This window comes from Sorex fumeus, unplaced genomic scaffold, assembly GCF_029834395.1.
Source record: "Sorex fumeus unplaced genomic scaffold, SorFum_2.1 ptg000043l, whole genome shotgun sequence".
NCBI classification, from domain to species: domain Eukaryota; kingdom Metazoa; phylum Chordata; class Mammalia; order Eulipotyphla; family Soricidae; genus Sorex; species Sorex fumeus.
Window position 1 is genome coordinate 31,864,855 of NW_026606100.1, and position 22,983 is coordinate 31,887,837.

The 22,983-nt window shown below is 56.0% G+C and overlaps 1 protein-coding gene across 3 annotated transcripts; it reads left to right on the top strand.

Moving 5' to 3' along the window:
• Positions 1-75: 75 nt before the first annotated feature.
• Positions 76-21,866, top strand: SFXN2 (sideroflexin 2). 3 transcript variants are annotated; one of them, XM_056121018.1, is made up of 12 exons: positions 76-277; positions 9,549-9,713; positions 9,827-9,997; positions 11,758-11,856; positions 13,289-13,364; positions 13,696-13,781; positions 15,731-15,791; positions 16,041-16,107; positions 16,591-16,640; positions 16,856-16,905; positions 19,466-19,513; positions 21,697-21,865. In XM_056121018.1, exons 2-12 carry the CDS (start codon positions 9,565-9,567, stop codon positions 21,794-21,796), a joined length of 957 nt encoding a protein of 318 aa, XP_055976993.1. In that variant the 5' UTR covers positions 76-277; positions 9,549-9,564; the 3' UTR covers positions 21,797-21,865. The 3 variants fall into 3 exon arrangements, with proteins under 3 accessions (XP_055976993.1, XP_055976996.1, XP_055976995.1); XM_056121020.1 differs by lacking the exon at positions 76-277 and adding an exon at positions 5,960-6,092 and having other exon boundaries at positions 21,697-21,866; XM_056121021.1 differs by lacking the exons at positions 13,289-13,364; positions 13,696-13,781 and having other exon boundaries at positions 21,697-21,866.
• Positions 21,867-22,983: the final 1,117 nt, after the last annotated feature.

Below are 22,983 nucleotides of genomic sequence, written 5' to 3' on the forward strand. Positions count from 1 at the left end.
TCCAGCGCGGCCTGTCCCTGGACTGCGCAAGCGCGCCGCGGCGCCCGGCCACTGCGCAGGCGGCTTGCGGGAGCGGCCTGCGGCGGCTGGCCCTGGAGGATGCTCCTGGCCCGCGCGGCTGGCGGGGCTTTGCCCGGCCGGCGATTGGTCGGCAGGAGGGGCGTGAGGGCGGGGAGAAGGGGCGGCTCCCGGCTGCAGGCGGCGTGTTCGTGCAGCCTGCCGCGGACACGGGCTGCTCCTGGTGGCAGTTGTCACTGTGTCTTCCTCCCAGGACCAGGTAAGGGATCTTGGGAGGAAACCGCCCGCCACCGTTCCCGCGCTCGAGGCCCCGGGGAGGCAAGCCTGGATCTCTGTCCTGACCCCTCTGGACGGGCTGCAGCCCGGGCTTTCAGCTGGCGAAGCCACGTGGCACCAGGAGCGTCCCCCGGGGCTGCCCAGGAAACGTCTCTTCGGTACCCCCAGTGTCTTCGTGCGCCGGCCTCCGGGGCGCACCCGTTTGCACACGCCCGTCTTGAGTCTGGGATGGAGAGGCTCGGGTAGAGGAAGGGCAAGAGGTCGCTAAGGAATTGGCCCTGGGCGCAAGAGGTGCGCTGCTTGGCTGCAGGGGTGAAAGGCGTTTTGGAAGGACCGGTTTTGATAAGCAACGTGGAACCGATGGGCCGGGATGGGTGCTTGGTCTGCATGGCCCGCAGCGGCACTAATTGCCCAAAACTTCCAAGTTCAGGTTTTAGTCTAACCTACCCCACCCCCACCCCCGACAGTGCGTGGAAGGACAAAACGCTGCCCTCACGGAAATGACATCCTAGGGAAATGCTTTTCCCACGGGGTTTCTTTCTCACAGCGTTACTGGTCGGTTGTTTAACGCGATAGAGTAGGGACTGGGATGCTTCAAAGCATCATCATATTTTTAAGGTAAGAGTAACACATTGGTTTGTAATAGCAAAGTGAACGAACTGTTATTTTGTTTTGGGGAGAGGAATTCCTTCTGGCAGTGCTCGGGGAAGCCGCCTTGGATTTTGGATTTTGAGCCATGTCTGATGGTGTTCAGGGATTACTCCTGGTGGTGCTCAGAGGATCATGTAGGGTTGGGTGGAAGGAACCTAGGTCATCCCATGCAAAGCAAACACCCTGCCCGCTCTACTATCTCTGGCCCCTCAAATTGGGATCCTTGATTAGCAAGGCAAGTGCCATAGCCTCTGTGCTATCCTGCCGTCCTTGAATCCAGAAGCTGTGTGTGTGTTGGGGGGAGTGAGGTAAGGGGGAGGGTGTCACATCTGGCAGTGCTCAGGGATTATTCCTGGCTCTGCACTCAGGAATCATTGCTGGTGGTGTTTGGGTGACCATATGGAATGCCAGATATTGAACTGGGGTTGGCTGTGTACAAGGCAAACACCCTATCTGTTGTACTATTACTCCAGCCCCCATACCTTTTTGGGGGACCACACTTGGGGGTGATCAGGGCTTATTCCTGACTCTATGCTCAGGGATCACTTCTGGGGCTTAGAGGACCATATGGGTGCCTGGGGTCAAACCCTGGTGGGCTCTCCAGTAGGGCAAACTCCCTGTCTGCTATACCTCTCCATCGACCCCCTGAATCCACAACTTTTTATTTATCATTTTGATTTTTTTGGTCACAGTCGACAGTGCTGAGGGATCACTCCTGGTGGGGCTCAGGGGACACCGGGGATTGAACCTGGGTCAGTTGTGTGCAAAGCAAATGCCCTACCTGCTGTACTATTGCTCCAGCCTCTGAATCCAGAACTTTTTAAGTACTGATAGTGTGGACCTGGTGATTTAACATGACGCCTCTCCAACCCGACCAGCATTTCAGGATTCTTTGAGGATGAGGTGAATTTCTCAGCCCAGCACATAGAGCAGTGCCAAGCACATGCAGGCACCCTGTTGGGTGTTGTTTCGTCCAGGTTTGGGGCTTTGCCTCTTTCCTAGCGGGCCTCCGGATCTGGAGCTGAAGAGCTACCCCAAGGAGGTTAGCAGAAGCTTTGCGTGTGGGAAGCCCAGGCTCCATTTCCAGCACTACCCCCTCCCCCCAAGACCTCCCCCAGTAGCCCCTGAACACTGCAGGGTATAGCCCAAAGCCCAAAAAACTGTATCTGAAACATCAGCTCCAATTCATTAGTTCTGATCTGTGACTAAACCTAGTTCCAACCCTTGACTAATGAGGTGCTAGGTGAACAGTCCCCCTCTCTCCCCTGTCTTGGGGGAAAGGTGAGGAGGTAGGTTTCTCTTTATTTATTTTTTTGGTTTTGGGGACACATCTGGCACCGTTCACGGGTAACTCCTGGCTCTGCACTCAAGAATTACTGCTGGCAGACTCAGGGGACCAGATGGGATGCTAGGGATCGAACCCAGGTTGGTCATGTGCAAGACAAGCGCCCAGTCTGCTGTACTGTCGCTCTGGCCTCAGTAGTTTTCTCTTTCTGTGGCATCTGGCGTCTAGCTACACCGTGGCCCTGGTGTTCCGTTTTTGCTTTATGAGTTGCCTCCAGCTGGTTTGAGGCAGCCCTAACGACAGTGTTTGCCTGGCTCAGCGCTCCCTGTGTCTATACAAGCAGCAGAGATGCTGTTTGTGTTTCTGCTTGGGGCGACAGACAGGGAGTTCTTGGATTTATCCCTTCCCTTGCAAGATTTCTCAGAGGCGGTTGGCAGTCTGTCCACTGAATCCTGAGTTGCCAGAGAAAATCAGCTGCCTGGGAAGGATGGGATCCTTCCAGAGGTGAGAGGTCTCTCTCCAGTTCCCCCCTCCCTTCTGGGAAGGCCCGTCTAACACATCCTCAGCCTGGTGGCCCTGGATAGGAGAAGTCTTCACGACAGCCAGGCCTACAGGTGAAGGGCAGCCCTGGGTCCGCTCCTCCTGCTGATTCCTTGGCTTTGTGCAAAGACATTTGAGCCTCAGTGTTCCACAGTGCTCCGCAGTGCTCCCCAGTGCTGGATACGGTTTAGTTTTTTGTTTTGTTTTGTTTTGGGGCTGGACCCAGCGGCACTCAGGGGTGAGGTGGGGAAGGCTTGTCCTGGCTCTGTGCTCAGGGGTCACTCCTGGCGGTGCTCAGGGAACCACGTGATTGAGCCTGGGCCTCCCGTATGCCAAGCCTGGCCTCAGCCAGTGAGCAGGCTCTGTGCCTCTAGTCTGCGATGTGAGCCTTTCCAGGTTCTTCTGGTTAGTGGGATCTTGGATTTCCATTTTTTTTTTTTTTTTATATTCTCAAATCCTTGAAACAAATCCATCAGTCACCCTACCGATTTCCAACTTACCCCTTGTTCCCCATTGTCCATCAGTGGAAACTGTTCTTCGGGCGACCCTGAGATTTCTTTCAGGAAGTACTTGGTATGACTTGTGTGGCATGTGGAAGGAAACAGGGACCGGAGCGATAGTATAGCAGGTAAAGAGTTTGCCTTGCATGGGGTCAACCCGGGTTCGATCTCCAGCATCCCTTATGGTCCTCCAGGAGTAACCCCTGAGCATTGCTGTGTGTGGCCCAAAAAACAGAAAGAAAGAAAGAAAGAAAGGGCAGGAGGGAGGGACGGAGGGAGGGAGGGAAGATAAAAAAAACTTGGAGCACGGGAGTTCTGCGCATGGGCGTAGCAAACAGGGCAATGGAGACACTTGGTAATTTAGGTGAACACAAACCTGCCCCTTCCGTAACCCTGGCAGAGTGTTAGTTTGACCTGAAAGTTGGACCTTGGATCCAGGGCACCCCTCAAACCAGTGGGGTACAATCCAGGCAGGCGGTGAGGAGCTGAGAGGTGGCAGGAGCTGACGGCATGCCAGGGAGGTGGATTCTACAGCGATAGCTCAACAGCGAGAAAATGACCATTGCAGAAGTTCACCGAGCTGCCAGGGAGCAGATTGAGACGGGGGTCCATAGCTGGAGCCCCACAACTGTGCCCATGGGGGGCAGCCAATGCTGGGGGCAGTACCCCAGACTCAGAACTTAGCTCTTTCTGTTGGACTGCATTTGGCTTTGCACTGGGACCAGACAGTTCCTTTCCTGACCTCGGTCAGGAAGGTGAGTGTGCTTGCATAATTTCGCAAATGATTACCCTTCTGTGTGAAGTGCTTCCTTTGTGGAAGGCTTTCCAGTGTTGGGGTGAGGCCTGAGAACGCCCCGTGTATGTCTGTGGTGGGAGGGGGAGGCAGGGGGAGGCCAGGCTCTCTCCCGAGGGGGCTCTGTCAGCGTCGAGGACTGTGACCTCCTGGGCCCTGCCACTCCTGGGGTCAGCTGGTTCTGGGTGAAATGCCTTTGTGTTCGGCCCAGCCTGTCCCTGGAGAGTGGAGCGGGAGGGGCGGATGTGGGCGTGCTGGACACGGCCACTGCTCTCTGGCCTCTGACTTCTTCAGAGGTTGCCATGGGAGTTTTGAGGTTAGGGACAGGCCAAGGGCTTTAAAAACAAATGCCTAGTTCCCAGGGCTGGAGACTGAGTCCAGAGGTAAGGCACTTGCTGACCCAGGTTCTGTCCAGGCACTGCTTATGGATAGCCTGAGTCCTGCCAGCACTGATGCTTGAGGCTGGAGCCAGGGGTAGCCCCTAAGCACTGCTGGGTTTGGCTAAACCTCCCCTTTACCCTCCTGCCCATGAAAAGGGCTAAAGACAGGCTTTGTTCAAGCCCCGTGTTGTGGCTTATTCCCCCTGGAGAAATCACCGCTCCCACTTACCCGTCAGCGCATGGCTCTCCCACCGGCAGGAAATCCCTGCGGTGGCTACCACGATACATCTGCCACACTCATTGGCTCTTCTACCTCCTACTTGTGCTTGTCCACTGGGCCCATCATTTTCTTTTTGATTTTTGCCATACACCCAGTGATGCTCAGGGCTTACTCCTGGCCCCGCACCCAGGAATCACTCCTGGAGGTGGTGGTTGGGGGTGGTATGGGATGCTGGGGATTGAACTCGGGATGGCCACGTGCAAGGCAAGAACCCCTCCCCGCTGTCCTATCACTCCAGCTCTGTGCCCATCTCCAGAACTCCCCCTTTGGAGTTCTCTGGCCTCTGGACCCAGAGCTTGCTCTGAGCCTCAGTGTCCAGGTGCTGCTGTATAGAGAGCCTCATACCCAGTGAAGACTTGGCTGCTCGGGGGAGATACTGGGGCAGCAGAGATGAACAAAATGGACGGAACCCTGGACTTCAAAGAGTGCGTCGCCTCGTGGGGAAAGTGCGTGGTATTTCTCATCACACCAGCCTTGATGAGAACCTGGCATCGCATTAAAGAAACACTTTGGGGGCCGGAGTGATAGTACAGAGCATAGGACATTTGCCTTACACACAGCTGACCTGGGTTTGATCCCTGGCATCCCATATAGTCCCCCGAGCACAGCTAGGAGTAACCTCTGAGCATCGCTGGTGTGACCCCCTCCCCCAAATAAAAACTGCTCTTGAGGGTCCAGAGCCCCTGCTTTGCATAGGGGAAACCCAGGTTGGATCCCCTGTGTGGCGTGATCCCCGAGTATGTGCAGGAGCAAACCCAGCATGGAACTGGGAGTAACCCCTAAAGTACCTGGATACCAAAAAGGAAGAAAAAGAGGGGGCTGGAGAGTTTAGTACAGCAGGCTGGGCGCTTGCCTTGCACATGGCTGACCCAGGTTCGAGCCCCGGCATCCCAGATGGTCCCCTGAGCACTGCCAGGAGTGATTTTTGAGTGCAGAGCCGGGAGTAAGCCCTGAGCATCAATAGGTATGGCCCCAAAACAAAACAAGAAAGAAAAAGTAAAGGAAATGTTCCCAGCAGAGAGGACTTGTAGCGGGCACTGGCCTTCGGGGGTGTATGGAAGGGCTGCTTCTAAGGGACATCTGGAGAGGCGGGTCAAGCCTCGGTCTGAACGACAGGTGCTTCTTTGCAGGGAACTCCGGAGTTGGGGGAGAGGGCTTAAGGAGGGAACTTAAATATGTGCTAATACATTCCTTTTTTTTTTTTAAATAGGAGTGATAGCACAGCCGTAGGGCATTTACCTTGCGTGCAGACAGGTTCGATTCCTCCGCCCCTCTCAGAGAGCCCGGCAAGCTACCGAGAGTATCTTGCCCGCACGGCAAAGCCTGGCAAGCTATCCGTGATGTCTTCAATATGCCAAACACAGTAACAGTAAGTCTCAAAATGGAGATGTTACTGGGCCCGCTCGAGCAAATTGATGAACAACGTCAGGAGGTGTGAGAATCACTTTGTGAGCATGATGGTTCAGTACTGGGGGGCTGCAGAGCTTCTCTGCCTCAGGCTCTCTCCTGCCCTATATCTGCCTTTATCTATTTACTTCCTTTTTTGGTTTTTGTGTTTGGGCCACACCCAGCAGTGCTCAGGGCTTATTCCTGGCTCTGCACTCGGGAATGCTCAGGGTTACTGACTCCTGGCAGGTCCTGGGCGACCTATGGGACTGTAGAGCCACTAATAGTATCTCTGGCCCCATGATTTTATTTTATTCCAATTCTAATTCCAGTCTTTTTTTTTGTTGTTGTTATTTTCCCTGACCACACCTGGTGGTGCTTAGGAATGAATCCTGAATCAGTGCTCAGGGCTCATTCCCAGGGGTGCCTTGGGAAACTGTGGTGCTGGGGATTGAACCTGGTACTCCTAGATAAAAGCACATGCTCCAACCCCTTGTACCATCTTTCTTCCTGGCTCTATCTCAGCTTTTTATTATTATTATTATTATTTTTGCTTTTTGGGTCATGCCCAGTGATGCACAGGGCTTACTCCTGGCTCATGCTCTCAGGAATTATTCCTGGTGGTACTCGGGGGACCATATGGGATGCTGGGAATCGAACCCGGGTCGGCCGTGTTCAAGGCAAACGCCCTACCCGCTGTGCTATTGATCCAGCCCCATCAGCTTTTCTTTTTGGTGGGGCGATGTGCTCAGGCTCAGGGATCCTTCCTGGCGGGGCTCGGGTGATGCCAGGGATTGAACCCTGGTCGGTTGCATGCAAGGCAGGCAGCCTATTAGCTGTTCTATCTCTTCCGTATTGCTTTCCACAGGGGCTGAACCAGATGGTATTTGTGCCAACAGTGGATGAGAGTGTCTTTCTCACCTCAACACTGGCTGTTTCCAGACTTTTTGATATGTGCCGTTCTCACTGGTGTGAGGCTATGTTTCAAACCTTTAAGATGAAAGACCGGAGCTGGAGAGGTAGCACATGCTTTTAGGTGTTACTTTGCATGGGGCCAACCCAGGTTCATCCCGGCACTGACACCATAGCTAATTCCTCGAGCCCAGCCCGGGGTAATCCCTTATCACAGAGCCAGGAATAAGCCCTGAATGCAGCTGGGTGTCCCCCAAAAACTGAGGGTGGGTTGGGGTGGGGTTGAGGGTGGAAGAGGCAGATGACCTTTAGTGCAGAGGGGAAGGAGCAGCATCATGGATGGGAGCAGGCGTTTGAAGGACTTGGGACGGGCCCTCTCTTCATTTAAGGAAGTCTCCTGCTTCTTGCAATGCAACATGAAAAGATCCACACATCGTCTTCAAATCCTGTTTTTCTATCGCTTCTGCCTCAGAAATCTCAGGCTTCGCTTCAGATCTTGGTCCAGTTGTCAGCTTGGCTAGTTCGAATAGAACTGGCTGGAACCCCCTCTAGTGTGTGTCCAGCTGGCAAGGGTGTCCATCCCCGTGGAGTGCCCCCACCTCTTCCAGTGATCCACCAAACTCCATTCTGGGTATCCCGGTGAAGAAAGTTCCCTAGGTCCCCTAATTGGTTGGCTTTACGTTAGATCCAAAGGGAGATTTTCCTTCTTGGGTGACCTGACTTAATCATATGCAGTCCCTTGAAAAAAAGGGTGCCCAACCCCCCTCTCCAGGTCGGAGATTCCAGCTGCAGCTCAGCCATGCCTGGGCCTGCCTCACTCCTGCCTGCCGAGCTCACACAAGTGTTTACTGGAGTTTTTGGCAGAGTCTGGGATAGAACCCTGGGCCCTGGGTCTCAGACATGCAAGTTCTCTCCCTGGACCTTGCACATTGTTTGGACCCCACTTGGCAGTACTCAGGGCTTTTTCCTGGCTCTGTGCTCATGGATCACTCTTGGAGGTGCTTGGTGGACCGTATGTGGTGCCGAGGATCAAACTTGGGGTGGCCACATGCAACGGCCGTACCTCACCTGCTGTACTCTCTCTCTCTCTGGCTCCTTTTTTTCTTATTTGTCATTTTAGAGCTACACCAGGTGGTGCCCTGGGCTTTTTTTTTTTTTTCTTTTCAGGTCACACCTGGCGATGCTCAAGGGTCACTCCTGCACTCCTGGCAGTGTTTGGGGGACCATATGGGATGATGGGAATCGAACCTGGGTAGGCCTTGTGCAAGGCAAACGCCCTGCCCTACCCGCTGTGTTATCTCTCCAGCACTGCCCTGGGCTTATTTACTCTTTTTTTTTTTCTTTTTGGGTCACACCTGGCGATGCCCAGGGGTTACTCCTGGCTCAAGCACTCAGGAATTGCTCCTGGCAGTGCTCGGGGGACCATATGGGATGCTGGGAATCAAACCTGTGTCGGCCATGTTGGCTGAGTGCAAGGCAAACGCCATACCCGCTGTGCTATCACTCCAGCCCCTACTCTTTTTTTTTTATTTTATTTTTATTGATTCACCATGAGGTACAGTAACAAAGCTTTCAGGTTTGAGTTTTAATCATACAGTCATCCAACACCCACCCCTTCGGCTTATTTACTCTTTTTTTTTCTTTTTGGGTCACACCCAGCAATGCACAGGGGTTACTCCTGGCGATGCTTAGGGGACCATATGGGATGTTGTGAATTGAACCCAGGTCAGCCGCATGCAAGGAAAACGCCCTACTAGGGCATTTCTGCTATCGCTCCAGCCCCTCAGCTTATTTACTCTTGAGCTCTGCACTCAGAATCACATCTAGAGGGCTGCGGGGACTGCAAGGTTGGGGACTGCAAGGTTACTGGGGATCTTTTTGCGTGTGTGTGTGTGTGTGTGTGTGTGTGTGTGTGTGTGTGGCGGGGGGTGGGGGGATTCACACCGGCTATGCTCAGGGGTTACTACTCCTGGCTCTGCACTCAGGAATTACTTCTGGTGATACTGGGAGACCATATGGGATGCTGGGGACTGAAACCCAGTGGCTGCGTGCAAGGCAAATACCCTACCTGCCGTACTGTCACTCTGGCCCTGGGGTGTTGGGGACCGAACTGGGTGGAACGTGCAAGGCAAGTGCCCTGCCATTGTACTGTCTTCCTATATCAGACCAAGTCTGTTCTATCGTCTGGGACTTTGCTCACGTGCTGCCTCTTCCAGAAAGCCCCTTTGGGTTGCTCTGCTTCCCCTCACATGTCTGATTGCTGTTGCACAGTGGGGCTCTTGTTCCTGGCTCAGACTCAGGCTCCCCATGGCCAGGTGGAGATTTCCCTTTCTGTGGCCTCCCCCCCAGTGTGGTCAGGCACAGGATGGGGCCACTGGCAGGCACTCAGGATGTACACGTCCATATCCCACCACTCAACCTGATGAAGCCAGGAAGAAGGCAGGCGGGCCGCCTCCCCGGTGCAAGTCTCAGAGCCTGGGGGAAACTCTTCTGCTGGGTCCCATCTTCCTTTCCCCCCATCCTTCAGCCCGAGTGTGAGCAGGATGGCGGCCTTTGACATCGATGCCCCTCGTTGGGACCAGTGCACTTTCTGGGGGCGGGTGAAGCACTTCTTCAATATCACAGACCCCCGCACTGCCCTGGTTCCGGAGCGGGAGCTAGACTGGGCCAAGATGATGGTGGAGAAGAGCAGGTGAGGGGCTCAGGAGGAGGTGGGGGCTGGCGGGGAGGCAGGAGGAGGGAGGTGTGGTGAAGGGCATCCTTGTGGGTGCCAGGAGGTGACCGCACCCCTTGTGCGGGGGGCAGGCTGGGGGTGGTACCCCCAGGCACCCGCCCGGAGCAGCTGCTGTACGCCAAGAAGCTGTACGACTCGGCCTTCCACCCAGACACCGGGGAGAAGATGAACTTTATGGGGCGCATGTCCTTCCAGGTCCCCGGGGGCATGATCATCACCGGTTTCATGCTCCAGTTCTACAGGTGCGACCCGAGCAGCTGGGGTGGGGGTGGGGTGCTGGGTGTCCTGGGCAGAGGGCCGCGGAGGGCACAGGCGGGAGGGGGGGCCCTCGGGTGTGTATTCCACGCTAGAGATCGTCCTCAGAGGGACGCTGCCTGGAGGAACATGGAGACACTCCTCCCTAGAGTGATTGTTCAGGGTCTGGGTTTTGGCGCAGGACTGGGGCGGGTGCTTGGTGTGCAGGAAGCCCTGAAAGCAGCCACATCCCCTCCAGCACGCCCCCACCCCCCTTCGTGCCTCCCATCCCTCCAGTACAGTCATTGCCAGCCTGAACTCAGTCACAGGCAAGCATCCCGGTGTGGGTCGGGCGTTTGCTTTGCATATAGCTGAGCCGGGTTCCATTCCCGGCATCCTGTATGGTCCCCTGAGCACTGCCAGGTGTGTCCCTCCCCCCTCCCCAACCCCCAGCCCCAAATCAAAGCAAAATACCGAAATCCAAAAGTTTCTTCAGTAATGCATTGAATGTATGTCTAGGGCAGGGGGCTTCCCTGTGGTACTGGGGGCCACCAGCCTTCCACCTAGTACTCAGGAGGCTACGCGGTGCCTGGAATTGAACCCCGGGTCCTGCGACGTTGGACGTGTGCTCCAGGCCTTCGAGCCCTTGTGCAGCCCTGCATGAGTTTTTGTAGCCTGCGGCCCTGGTGAAGCAGAACTTAGGCCCTTTCTCGCTTCTGCTAATGCACTGGCTTCACGGCCCGGCCTTGAGTCACTTTTCCCCTTCCTGTCCTCCCTGCCTCTGCCACAGTTTGCCCATTTATTTATTTATTTATTCGTGAAGACAAAAAGGATTTTAGTTTTTTTTTGGGGGGGGGGTCACACGGTGATACTTAGGGGTTAGAGCCATGCAAAGCAAACGCCCTTCTCACTGTACTATTGCTCCAACCCTGAAGTAAGAAAATTGATTTTTTTTTTTCTTTTTGAGTCACACTCGGCAATGCACAGGGGTTACTCCTGGCTCATGCACTTAGTAATTACTCCTGGCGGTACTCGGAGGACCATATGGGATGCTAGGAATAGAACCTGGGTCGGCCATGTGCAAGGCAAATGCCCTACCTGCTGTGTTATCGCTCCAGCCCCAGAAAGCTTTTATTGGAGCTAATTTAGAAAGATGTGAGAGGAGAGAGAGAGAGAAAGAGAGAGAGAGAGAGAGAGAGAGAGAGAGAGAGAGAAAGATCGTGAGAGATCGTGTGGTTAAGAAAGAGTGGAAACTGGCAGGCTAAGAAACTTTGAGACAAGCAAGTGAGGGCACAGGCTTGAAGAACAAGCCTGTTGAAGAACAAGCCTGTGTGTACAATTATTAAGCCAAGTCCAAGTACAATTATTAAGCCAGGGTTTGGGACTTAAAAAAAAAAACCCAACAAATCCTCAGACCTTTCCTCGAGGGATCACCAGTGTTGTTGAGCTGATGGATGAACAGTTGCCACCTAGTTCCCAGGTGGTAGGTGGGGGTGGGGATGGGAGAGGTGGGAAATGGGGTCCTGGGGGAAAGGAGCTTGGCCTGACTAGCTCAGGAAGAGTTGGAGAGGATCAGGAAGGCTTCTCGGAGGAAGCGCTCTGTCAGCTGAGCAGGGTTTGCCGTGTACCTCGAGGGAGGCTGGACATGCCAGGTCCAGGGAGCAGCCTGGGCCGGGAGCCAAAGTGAGCTGGCACGCAAAGTGAGTCTGGGGGCTGCTGGGTAGGTGGGTGACAGGCGTGCCGTGCCCTCCCCCTTTTGTGCCTGCAGAACCGTGCCGGCGGTGGTCTTTTGGCAGTGGGTGAACCAGTCTTTCAACGCCCTGGTGAACTACACCAACAGGAACGCCGCTTCCCCCACGTCCGGCAGGTAGGCGACCCAAGCCCCTGGCGGGGGTCTCTCAATCTGGCCCGGCCGCCACCCGCCTCCTCCTCAGGGACATCCTGTCTGAGAGGGTCTCGGCTGCCCTTGTCTCCGCTTTCTGGGGTTTGGCAAGTGTTTTCTTAGTCTGGGCAGGGGAGCAGCCCCGCCTCGGACAGTCCCAGCGGTGCTCATGCCCCAGAGCGCGTGACCAGAGCCGTCGGTGGGTAGTGGGTGCGGGGGTGCGCTTGGCTGAGCCAGGAGGTGCCCGTGCTCGCTGAATGAGGGTCTTTCGTCAGGAGATGGGCACCGGGGCTGGAGTCCATTGGCTTGGGTGCTTGTCTTGCATGCAGCCGACCCAGGTTCAGTGCCCGGCCTCCTGTATGGTCTCCCGAGACCACCGGGAGTGATCTCTGAACGCAGAGCCAGGTGTAAGCCCTGAGTACCTCCAAATGTGGGTTCCCTAAGCCCCCCCTAGAAAAACCAACAAACCAGATGCCAGGCACGGCTGCCTCAGGGGGAAGCCAGAGGGCAGAATGGCCTCTCTGCAGGAAAGGCGGGTGGGGGTGGGGGCACTCTGCCAAGCTGCCGGCACAGCTGAGCTATGCAGAGTCAGGCATCAGCCAGTAGAGGCCGGGGGACCCCTGTGCGTGCACGTGGGCTCCAAGGCAGGGAGGCAGGAAGTGCTGGCCTGTGTAAAGTACCAAACAAAGGTCTGGAGAGGAGGCCAGAGGCCCGAGGGCTCACTGGCAACCCAGAGCTGCAGGAGCCCTGTCCCTGCCCTACCATACCTTGACTAGCCCCCAAGAACTGTTGGATGTGACTTCCCACAAACCAAAATATCACTGTATCACTGTCATCTCATTCATGGATTTACTGGAGCAGGCGCCAGTAACGTCTCTATTTCTCCAAGTCCTGAGATTTTATTTATTTATTTTTTGCTTTTTGGGTCAAACCCAGCAATGCTTAGGAGTTACTCCTGGCTCTGCACTTCAGGAATTACTCCTGACATGCTCAGGGTTGCTAGGAATCGAACCTGGGTGGGCCGCGTGTAAGACAAACGCGCTACCCTCTGCGCTATTGCTCCAGCTCCCAGAACCCTGAGGTTTAACAGCCTCTTCTTACTCGTTTTTTCCAACGATTGGAGGCTCTTTCAGGGTCAAGGGAATGAGATTGTTGTCGCTACTGTTTTTGGCATATCGAATATGCTACGGGGAGCTTGCCAGGCTCTGCCCGTGCAGGTGGGATACTCTTGCTGGGCTCTCCGAGAGGCATATCGCAAACCAAAATAAGAAAGAAAAAAAAATTTAAAACCTTCTGAACTGAAAGCAGGCCTGCTGGAGCACCCTCCGGGCTGGGCGGTCACTCGCTCTCTCCTAGTCCGTCTGCAGACCCTCACTCACGCTCAGTCCTGGCCCTCAGCAACTCTCTGTCCCCTTAGGCAGATGGCCCTTTCCTACGTCACAGCCACCACCACAGCAGTGGCCACTGCCGTGGGCATGAACATGCTGACAAAGGTACTGTCCAGGGTGGTGGTGGGCACGTCAGCCACTAGGGGGCAGCCAAGTCCCAGGGAAAGCAGCTTTCTCCCGCGGCAGCGGGGGGGGGGGGGGGGGGGGGGGGGGGGGTGGGGGGGGGTGGGGGGGGGGGGTGGGTGGCGGGCATTGCTGGTTGTGGCCCGAGCCCAGGCCTGTGGGGGGAAAGGCAGCCGGGAAGGTGGCCCTGGTGGGTCTCTCTTAGGTCTCAGAAGGAGTCCCAACTGTGTGGCAGAGCTGACGTCCCTGAGCTGCCATCCCCCTCCTCCCAGTGTCCAGTGAGCTAAACTACCCTGTTCCCTCTTGTCCCCAGAGAGCGCCACCCCTGGTGGGCCGCTGGGTGCCCTTTGCTGCGGTGGCCGCAGCCAACTGCATCAACATCCCAATGATGCGACAGCAGTGAGTATAGAGACCCCCCTCCCTCCCTGCACACCCTGAGGTTACCAGGGCAAGGGCAAGAAACCAGGCGGTGGGGGGGCTTCTGGGAGCTGGAGGGTAGAGGGGAGGGGGGTTTCTTGGGGCGGGAGGGATGAAGGGAGAGCCTCTGGCAGTACCTGGAGAAGATGCACCAGCTTGGGCGCTGTGGCCCTGGGACTGGCTGGCGGGCGGATGGACGCGTCTCCTCTGGGCTGGAAGCGGGCAGAGAGGGCGGCCCCACGGGGTTCATGCTGGATCGTGTCCTTTCAACCGCCACCGTAGTTAGTTTGTGAACGCTGCCGACTTCCAAAGCCCTGGGGCTGACTTCCGGAAGGAATGGTAGCCCAACGAGGTGTCCAAAGAGAGAAGGGAGCCAAGACGCTTTGCAAGGAGTCATAGAAGGGCCGGACAGCTAGGACAGGAGGTAAGGCGCTTGCCTTGCATGCAGCTGACCTGGTGTGACCCTGGCGTCATGTATGGTCCCCTGAACACCGCCAGGAGTGACCCTGGGCTCAGAGCCAGGAGTAGCTTCTGAGTATTGCTGCTTGGTTCCCAGATCTCCCCCCAATAACAAGAAAAGGTCGGGGGGAGGGAGGGGAGGAGCCAGAGTAGTAAGCAGATAGAGGCGGGAGGAGACACCCGCCTGTCCTGTGGTTCGTGGTTCGGACTAGGGCGTAGAGATGTTCCTTGGTTACAAAATACTGAATGTGGAGCCAGAGCCATAGTGCAGCCGAGAGGGATCTTACACAGGGTTGAGCTGGGTGCAGTCCCATATGGTCCCCAAGCCCGCCAGGAATGATCCCGGAGTGAGGGCCGGGACTAAGTCCTGTGCACACCAGTTGTGGCAAAACACGCCTTGCCCTGTGCTCGACACACACACACACATACACACACACACCAATGTAAACTATAATGTTGGAGGGCCCGTGGGACTTCACGGTACAGCTCTGTGTGTGAGGCGTCCCTGGGTTCAACCCCTGGCTCCGCCACGAAGGAAGATGAAGGAGCCCTAACGCACTCAGAGCAGGGCCTGGGATATGACAAAAAGCCATGTCCCATCAGCTGCCGTTGCTGCTCTGGTTGTCGTTGCCTTTATCTCCTCTGCTGCCTACACGCCTCATATCCTTGGGACTGTCCCGACCTGCTCCCTGTGGTACATGTCACTAGTAGCCCAAGCTCCAGGCCCCATTTTTCTCCCTTTCACATCAGTTACTCCTTTCAACAAAGGACCGAGTCCCCGCGCCCTGCCTTGGTGGAGTGTTTTTTCAGGTGTGTGTGTGTGTGTGTGTGTGGCAGGGTGTGTGTGTGGTATGATGTCTGGAACCAAACCCGGGGCCTCAAACTCAAGCCAGATGCTTTGCCCCCGAGCCACGTCACCGGCCCCAGTCTTGTATGGATGCAGGGCCCAGAGAGAGTGTACAGAGGGTAGGGCGCTTGCCTTGCACGTGAGCGGTTGCAGTTTGATGCATGCCACCCCGGATGGTCCTTGAGTTGCCTGAGGCGTGATCCCTGAGCACAGAGCCAGAAGTAAACCCTGAGCAGCATTGGGTTTGGCCCAAACCCCCTTCCCACCCCGTCCCCCGAATAAAGACAGAAATGGTTCGAGAGCCATCGCTCCATCCCCCACGCCAGGGGCCGGGCAGAGAGCATGTTGTGGGGTTGTCTGCTCTGCTCCTTACCTGGTCGCAGGGGACCTGGCCCCGTCCTGCAGATGAGGATAATTTACTCTTCGTACGGTTGATGGAATTTGCTCACGATCACCATGTCCACTTCTGGGTCTGGATGCAGGGCTGGCTCTCGCCCCTGCGGGGAACACTCCCAGGCCTCACTCGCCAGGCTGGGGAGGGGCGGGGGGCCGCACTGCAGGCAGGGCCTTCCCGAAGCTGCTGTCCTGTGGCTGGGCAGTGTCCATCCCGCCTGTCTCTGCACAGGGAGCTGCTCCAGGGCATCTGCGTGAAGGACAGGAATCAGAACGAGATCGGTCAGTCTCGGGTGAGCAGCCCCTGTCCTGACTGTCGGGGACCCCAAGCGAGCAGAGAGCCTCTCCCGGACTCGGGCCCTGTCCATAGCAGGCCACTCACGGTGTTTCTCCTTCACCTGGGGCCCTGCAAGCGTGGCCGGGGGGGGGGAGGGGAGCGGGCTTTGTGGGCTCCCCCAGCCCCATCTCCATCCTTGGCTCAGCCCTCCCCCTGCCCTCCCGCTTTGTGCAGCTTCTGACTCTCACCCTGTTTCTCTGTCCAGAGAGCGGCAGCTCTCGGCATCACCCAGGTGGTCATTTCTCGGATCACCATCTGTGCTCCTGGCATGAGTAAGTGGGGGATTCCCTCCCGTCCTGGGGAACCCCGGGATTCAGGGCAGAGACTGCAGTCACACTCAGTGTTGGGGTCTCTTGGGGTGTTGAGATGTGGGGGGTCCCACTCTACCACTCCTAGGATGTCTATTAGCGGTTGATGGAGGAAGTCCTTCCTGCCAGCAGCCGTTTATCAAATACTTTCGGTGTGGGGTCCATGGAGTGGGGGGACCTGGACCTTGTCTGCTGAGTCCAGTGAGAGTTCTGGTTACTTGTCCCATGACTCCGGGCCGCAGGCTTGGGGGGACTTGAGAAGCGCCTTCTGCCGGCTGGAGGAAGTCAAGGAAGACGGAGCCCACACGCCCCTTCTCCTTCTTCCCAAATGGAAGTGTCTTCTGGAGACTCTCGGAAGAGGGAGCAGAACTCAGTCTCCCCCCAGCTTTCGTGAGGGGCCTGGGGAAACCAGCCACTGACCCCGGCTTCTCCCCTGGTCTCTTCCAGTCTTGCTGCCCATCATCATGGAGCGGCTGGAGAAACTGCGCTTCATGCAGGTAGGTGGGGCCCGCCCGTCCTTTCGCCCCTCCCTCTCACTGCCCTGAGACACCAGCACCTGCCTCCATGCCCTATCTGGAGGGCGAGGGGACCCCAGACCCCCTTTGTTCCATGCTGGCTGGCCCCTGGACGCTGACCATGATGGGCGGGCATAGAGGCCAGCGCAGCGTCCCTCAGTGCCGTGTCCGTCCCTCTCTCGTTTGTCCTGTTGCAGAAAGTGAAGACGCTGCACGCCCCCTTGCAGGTCCTGCTGTGTGGGTGCTTGTGAGTATCACAGTTTCCAGCTCTGGATTCTGGGGGCCCCAGGATCCCCAAGGTCTGTTGCCGCTGCCTGGAAGCATATGACCCTTCACCTGGCTTCCAAAACGCCTGGCTCAGAACACCTCTGGGCTGTTGGCCTCGCTCTTGTCCCAACTTTTTTTTTTTTTGGTGGGGGAGGGAGCAGGGTGGGTCTGATTGGCTGAGCTAAATCACACATTCACATGGAAAGTGGAATGACCCCCCTCCCCCATCCCTCTCTCTCACTCTTGACAGTGCTCAGGACTTACACCCAGCTCTGCGCTCAGGGATCACTCCTGGTCAGGCTCGGGATCGGGTGGGGTGCTGGGGAACAAACCCAGGTTGGCCATGTACTAGGCAACCACCCTACCTGCTGTACTATTGCTCCAGCCCCTGGATCTTGTCTCTGATTCTAGGTCTGAAGCTTTTTTTTTTTTTTTTTTTTGCTTTTTGGGTCACACCTGGCGATGCACAGGGGTTACTTCTGGCTCTTCACTCAGGAGTTACTCTTGGCAGTGCTCAGGGGACCATATGGGATGCTGGGAATCGAACCCGGGTCGGCCGTGTGCAAAGCAAATGCCCTACCCGCTGTGCTATCTCTCCAGCCCCTGCATTTTTAGCAGAAAGACAAAAATGTTGAGACAAGCCCCCCCACCAAAAAAAAAAATGATAATGATGTGTTGTGTTGGGAGTGCTAGGGAGTGTTACGGTGGACACAGCCCTGCAACAACCTGCAGTCACAGTTCCTTTACATCCCAATACCAGTCACTTAGGAAGTTTAAATGATGATGGGCTGGAGATGTGGATGGGGGATAAAGCGCTTACCTTACATATATCCCCTCTACGTGTCCCCCCACCCGCATCCTGTTCCCCACAGGGTCCTCAGAGCACAGAGTCAGGAGTAACAGCTCCCGCGTTCCTAAAAAAAAATGCACATACATGATGAGACAGCCTGAGGTTGCCAAGTGCTCCAGAGGAAGCACCCCCCACCCCTGGTCGCTCTCAGAGGCCTCCATTGGCTGGCCAGTGCCCAGCATCCAGTGCCAGCTGCAGCTCCGGGTCCCCGCCCCACCAAGCTGGATTCTGTGTGAGCTGTTCCCACTGCGCTAAGGCTTCCTGGGATGGCCTTGGATTTCCTCAGCCCTGGAAGCGTCACCCAGTGATGCACAGGGCTAATTTCTGGCTCTGCACTCAGGGGGATCTGAATGGGGATGCGAGGGATCCAACCTGGGTCAGCTATGTGCAAGGCAAGCGCCCTCCCCGCTGTGCTAGTGCTCCAGCCTCTCACCTCACCACTCTTTATTTAGTTTCTTTGTATCTCACCTGGTGATGCTCAGGGGTTACTCCCGGCTCTGCACTCAGGAATCACTCCTGGCGGTGCTCAGGGGACCATATGGGACACTGGGAATCGAACTCGGGTCGGCCATGTGCAAGGCAAGCGCCCTACCCGCTGTGCTATCGCTCCAGCCCCCACGCCTCACCACTCTTTAGGATGATGATGCTGAGGCTTCCAGAGGTGGAGAGGGTTCCCCAAGGGTGTCCAGCTGGTAATTGCCAGAGCTGAGCTGGGGGCCACACCCACGTCCTAGCGAATGCTGTGCTCTCGTAGCTTCTGCTGATGTGGTTCCCACTAAGTGAGCAGTCCCCCCGGACTAGGTGCTTTACCTGTTCTCTCAATTAATCCTCTTGTGAAAGAGGCTCCCTGGGAAGTGTGGCAGGGCTGCAGAGCTGCGAACCCAGCTCTGTTAGAATCCCGGATCCTGGGGCTGGAGAGACGGTACAGTGGGTAGGATGCTTGCCTTATAGGGGTTCAGTTCCCCATCACCCCCCATATGGTCCCCGGGTTTCACCAGGAGTGATCCCTGAATGCAGAGCCAGGAGTCAGCCCTGAGCATAGGCTGGATGTGGCCCCCAAACTTCTGAATCCTCTGTCCTGTGGCCCCAAGACCTGTATCAACTGAACCTGTTAGAAAAACTGAGACTCAGGACTGTGCCAGGAAGAGAGAGTCCAGAGGACTGGAGCACAAGCTTTGCAAGGAGGAGCCCCAGGCGGGACCCCTGAGCACTGTTGGGAGAGTCCTTTGATCATGGACTGGGAGTCACTCCTGAGCCACGCTGGGTCTAACCCCGTGGTTGAGTACATGTTTTCACATGGAGATCGGGGTCCGATTTCCAGCACCACAGATGCCTGCCTGCAGGTGCAGGCCCGAACGCCAGCCAGGCTCAGCGCTCCCTGGCCCCCTTTGGCCTGCTGAGTCAGCATCACGTGTTAGCAGCTTTAACCAATTCCTTGCATGTGCGGTGGCTTGGGAAGCTGTCCCGGAACAGCCCAGTGCCCATTGGTCGCAGGGACAGGTCCGTGGCCTTCCCACCCTGCTGCCTTCCCTACACACCAGCAGGGGCCTGCAGGCACGGGGGCTTCTGCTCCCACACCTGTGAACTCAGCAGGGGCATCAGGGCTGGGGGAGGCCACAGGAGGATTGGCAGGAGGGGCTGGGAGGCACGTGGGTGCCCCCTCACGCGGTGCTTTCTCCTTTCTTTGCAGCCTCGTCTTCATGGTGCCGGTGGGATGCGCGCTCTTCCCCCAGATATGGTAAACTGCTGGGACAGGAAGGGCGGCGTTAGTCCAGGGACAAGTGCATGTTGGTCCAAATGCTGGCCAGAAAGTCCCGGAGGACCAGTAACCCAGGCGGGTCTCCAGGGAGCTGAGGAAGGGCCACAGCTCCGGCCTTTCCGCATTTCCGCTTTCGGGAGCTGCATCTCCCCACGTCTGTGAATGTGAACGAAGAGTTGGGAGTTATTCTGGCTCCTGGCTCAGAGAGTGGATGACGAGGGTCTTGCCATTTCTCCTGCATGGCCTCAGTGGGGAGCAGCAGATAGGAAGGGATGATGGAGAAGGGGGAGAAAGCATCAAACCAGGGATGGGAGGGGCTGGAGAGATAGCACAGCGGGTAGGGCGTTTGCCTTGCACGCTGATGACCCGGGTTCGATTCCCAGCATCCCATATGGTCCCCTGAGCAGGAATTGCCTGGGGTAATTCCTGAGTGCAGAGCCAGGAGTAACCCCTGTGCATCGCCAGGTGTGACCCAAAGAGCAAAAAATAAAATAAAAAGAAAAACAACAACAACAGAAAACCGGGGATGGGAAGCCCCAGCGATCTGGAGCTTGTCGATATCCAGTGAAAAGTCTTGTCCCTCTCCCTTCTTAGGGAGGCAGTTCAGTTGTCATCTGCTAAAGCAGTATATCCTGTAGTAGAAGATATACCCTCCTCCCCCAACACACACAATGAAGGGTATACCCACCAAATACACAGACACACACACCAGTGGAAGATATACCCCCTTCTCCCAACACACACAGTGAAGGGTACACCCAGCGCGCACACACACACACACACACACACACACACACACACACACATTTAGGTTCCACTGGGGGGAGCTTTGTATTTGTTCACTTAGGGCAGAGATAGTAATAGTACAGGGGTTAAGGCACTTGCTTTGCAATCAGACTGCCACAGTTCCAGTTCCACCCTTGCCACTTTATATGGTCCCTGAGCACCTTCTGACTAGTGAGGCCCAACTCCCACCCCACAATCTCACCAAAAAGGAAGGTTTCCACTTGTGCACTGAGTAGAAACATCACTGTCACCGTCCTCCCGTTGTTCATCAATTTGCTCGAGTGGGCCCAGTAACGTCTCCATTGTGCAACTTCTTGTTACTGTGTTTGGCAAATGGAATACGTCACGGGGAGCTTGCCAGGCTTTGCCGTGCGGGCGAGATACTCTTGGTAGCTTGCCGGGCTCTCCAAGAAGGGCGGAGGAATTGAACCTGGCTCAGCCGGGCTGGCTGTGCGCAAGGCAAACGCCCTACCGCTGTGCTATCGCTTCAGCCCGAGTAGAAACATATCTTCTATTTACTTTCCTTTTTATTATTATTAATAGCGTTTGGTTTTGGTTTTGCTTTTTGGACAATATTCAGCTTTGCTCAGTCTTACTCCTGGATCTATGCTAAGAGATATCTCCTGATCCCTGACCACAGTTGGGTGTGCCCCAAAATTTAACACCCAACCCTCACACCACATCCCCAGAAAAATTCCGGTGGAGGGCCAGGGAAGTAACTCAGAATGCTTAAGCTTATGCTTTGTTTTGTATTCAGGAGGCCCGGGTTTGATTCCCCAGCACCTCATGGTCTCCAGAGCACTAAGTTGGGAGTAGCTAGGTGTGGCTCTGAAACAATTGAAAAGCCCAACAAGCAAAAAGAACCTGATAGAAAAAAACAGGGTGGGGATTTCTGAGAGGTGATACATAAGTTTTATCTGCAGGCCTTTGGCTGCTCGCTTGAGTGGCATGCTCTTGTTTTGATTTTTGGGACTTTTGGGCTCTTGGTGATACGCAAGACTAACTCCTGACTCTGTGCTCAGGGGTCACTTTTGGCTGCTCTTGGCGGGCGGAGGGGGGGCGGTGCCAGGCATCAAATCCAGGTTGGCTGCATGCAAGGCAGGTACATTACCCACTGTACCATCTCCCCAGCTCCCAGGATGCTCTTTTTTTCTTTTGGCTTTTGGGCCACATTTGGTGATGCTCAGGGGTTACTCCTGGCGCTGCACTCAGGAATTACTCCTGGCGGTGCTCAGGGAACCCTAAGGGATGCTGGGAATCAAACCCGGGTCAGCCGTGTGCGAGGCAAATGCCCTCCCCACTGTACTATGGCTCCAGCCCCCACCCCGTTCTGTTCCCCCCTCAGGGATGCTCCTCACTCCCTTCTCTCATTTCAGCGAATTTCCAGTTTCCTCTCTGGAACCAGAACTCCAAGACACCATCAAGGCCACATACGGGGACACCATGCCTTACGTCTACTTCAACAAGGGTCTCTAACCGCCTCTCCCCGCCCAGCCTGCAGCCTTCTCCCTGGCCTCTGCTTGACTGGACCTCAGGGGATAAAAGTGAAACAGGCCAAACAGCTGCAGTCTTCTGTCTGCTCCTTGCTTTGCCCCCTCCCCTGGAGACACCCCCCCCCCCCCCCAAACTCCTCAGGGAGGAGTTGCTGGAACCTGGGAAGGTATGTGAGCAAACCTGTGGTGAAGGAGGAGACCTGGGATCAGAGCGACAGTACAGTGCCTAGGGCGCTCACCTTGCATGTGACCGGCCGACCTGGGGTTCGATTCCTGACATTCCACAGGATCCCCTGAGCACTACCAGGAGAGATTCCTGAGGTCAGAGCCAGGAATAAACCCTGAGCATCACCAGGTGTGGCCCAAAAACAAAAAGGAGGAAACCTTTGAGATTTCTGGTTCTAGCTGGAGCTAGACTTGAGCCTCTTCTCTTGCCTTTTCTTCCACAGCCTGCCTCTGCCTCTCTCTCTCTCTCTCCTCTCTCTCTCTCTCTCTCTCTCCCTTCCCTCCCTGCCTCTCTCCTCTCTCCCCTCTCTCTCTCTCCTCTCTCTCTCTCTCTCTCTCTCTCTTTCCTTCTCCCCCTCCTTCCGTCTCCCCTCTCTCTGTTCGCTTTTTGGGTCTTACCCAGTGATGCTCTGCACTCAGGAATATTACTCTTGGGATTGCTCGAGGGACCATATGGGATGCGGGGATCAAACCTGGATTGGCTGCATGCAAGACCCTACCTGTGCCCCCTTCCCCAGCTTCTCAAGCCAGGGACCCTTTTACCCCTGCCCCAGCCAGGCAGCCTCAGGGAGAGGAGAGACGTGTGTTTCCCCTTGCTTCCACCACCCTCCCTGCCGCACTGCCCCTATGGTCCCCCCACCCCCAGCCGTTTCACGTATAGGCTTAGCCTCAGGCTTCTGGGAGGTCTTAGTGCCCACAACCTCCTGGGCATGGTTGTTGCCCCTGGCTCCACTCCCCCAACCCAGAGTTCTGCCTGACTCTTCTTGGCTTTGGAAAGAGAAATGTGATCATGGCAAGAAACAGGCTGTTGTGTGCTCATCACGGTGATGGAATCCTTCCTCCCTTCCTCACCGCAGTCTATTGAGAATCGACTGGTGGGCCTGCTGGGACCCGTGCGTCTGTGCTGCCCTCCACTCCCCACCAGCCCCTCTCCAGGCGGCTCCT